Source organism: Mandrillus leucophaeus, unplaced genomic scaffold (assembly GCF_000951045.1).
Source record: "Mandrillus leucophaeus isolate KB7577 unplaced genomic scaffold, Mleu.le_1.0 Scaffold425, whole genome shotgun sequence".
Lineage (NCBI taxonomy): Eukaryota > Metazoa > Chordata > Mammalia > Primates > Cercopithecidae > Mandrillus > Mandrillus leucophaeus.
The window spans coordinates 1,169,564-1,170,618 of NW_012104532.1; the positions used below are offsets into that span (position 1 = coordinate 1,169,564).

The 1,055-nt window shown below is 39.5% G+C and overlaps 1 protein-coding gene across 1 annotated transcript in view; it reads left to right on the forward strand.

The window, feature by feature from the left end:
* Positions 1-1,055, forward strand: part of SUZ12 (SUZ12 polycomb repressive complex 2 subunit) — a 94,718-nt gene that overhangs the window by 3,650 nt on the left and 90,013 nt on the right. Inside the window, exons 3-4 of the mRNA XM_011993104.1 lie at positions 309-355; positions 445-509. Coding sequence (XP_011848494.1) covers positions 309-355; positions 445-509 — 112 coding nt within the window. The remainder of the gene's footprint in view (positions 1-308; positions 356-444; positions 510-1,055) is intronic.

The window sequence follows — 1,055 nt, forward strand, 5'->3', positions numbered from 1 at the left end:
ATACAAAAAATTAGCCGGGCGTAGTGGTGCGCGCCTGTAGTCCCAGCTACTTGGAGGCTGAGGCAGGAGAATGACGTGAACCCGGGAGGCGGAGCTTGCAGTGAGCCGAGATGGTGCCATTGCACTCCAGCCTGGGCGACAAAGCGAGACTCCGTCTCAAAGTCTCAAAAAAAAAAAAATAAATAAATATTTAGTGCATGATTTCCATAGCAGATGATTAGTTTATATTGATTATAACATGGTCTAGGTTGATATTTTTCTGATAGGTAAGTTTATATCATGTTTGGATTTTGTTTTCTTTTACCTAGAGCCAACACAGATCTATAGATTTCTTCGAACTCGGAATCTCATAGCAGTAAGTAGTCAACAAAATTCATCAATATTATTTCTCTCTTATAACTGCATCTGTATTCAATTTTAACATTTTTAAAACTCTTTTTGTAGCCAATATTTTTGCACAGAACTCTTACTTACATGTCTCATCGAAACTCCAGAACAAACATCAAAAGGTACATTTTATGAATCTTATTTCAAGCTGATCAAAGCATGTTTTATTTTAAAGTATTTCTCAAAATTAAAAAAAAGAACAAAAATAAAGTACTGTAACTAAAGATTTAACATGAAAACTGAAGTAAGAGAGTGACTGGTTGAATTGGTTGCACAGTGGTTTTCAATAGTTTCGTCTTTGTAAGTCTCAGGTTATTATTAGTTTGTTTTTTTTTTTTCTAATAGAAATGAGGCTGGGTGTGGTGGCTCACGCCTGTAATCACAGCACTTCGAGAGGCCAAGTTGGGCGGATCACTTGAGGTCAGGAGTTCGAGACCAGTTTGGCCAACATGGCAAAACCCCATCTCTACTAAAACAAAAATTAGCCTAGCCGGGTGTGGTGGTGTGTGCTTGTAATCTCAGTTACTGAGGAGGCTGAGGCAGGAGAATTGCTTGAGCCTGGGAGGCGGAGGTTGCAGTGAGCCGAGATGGTGCCATTGTGTTTTTGGTTTTTTATTTTGAGAGAGAAGTCTCACTCTTTTCCCCCAGGCTGGAGTGCAGTGGTGCAA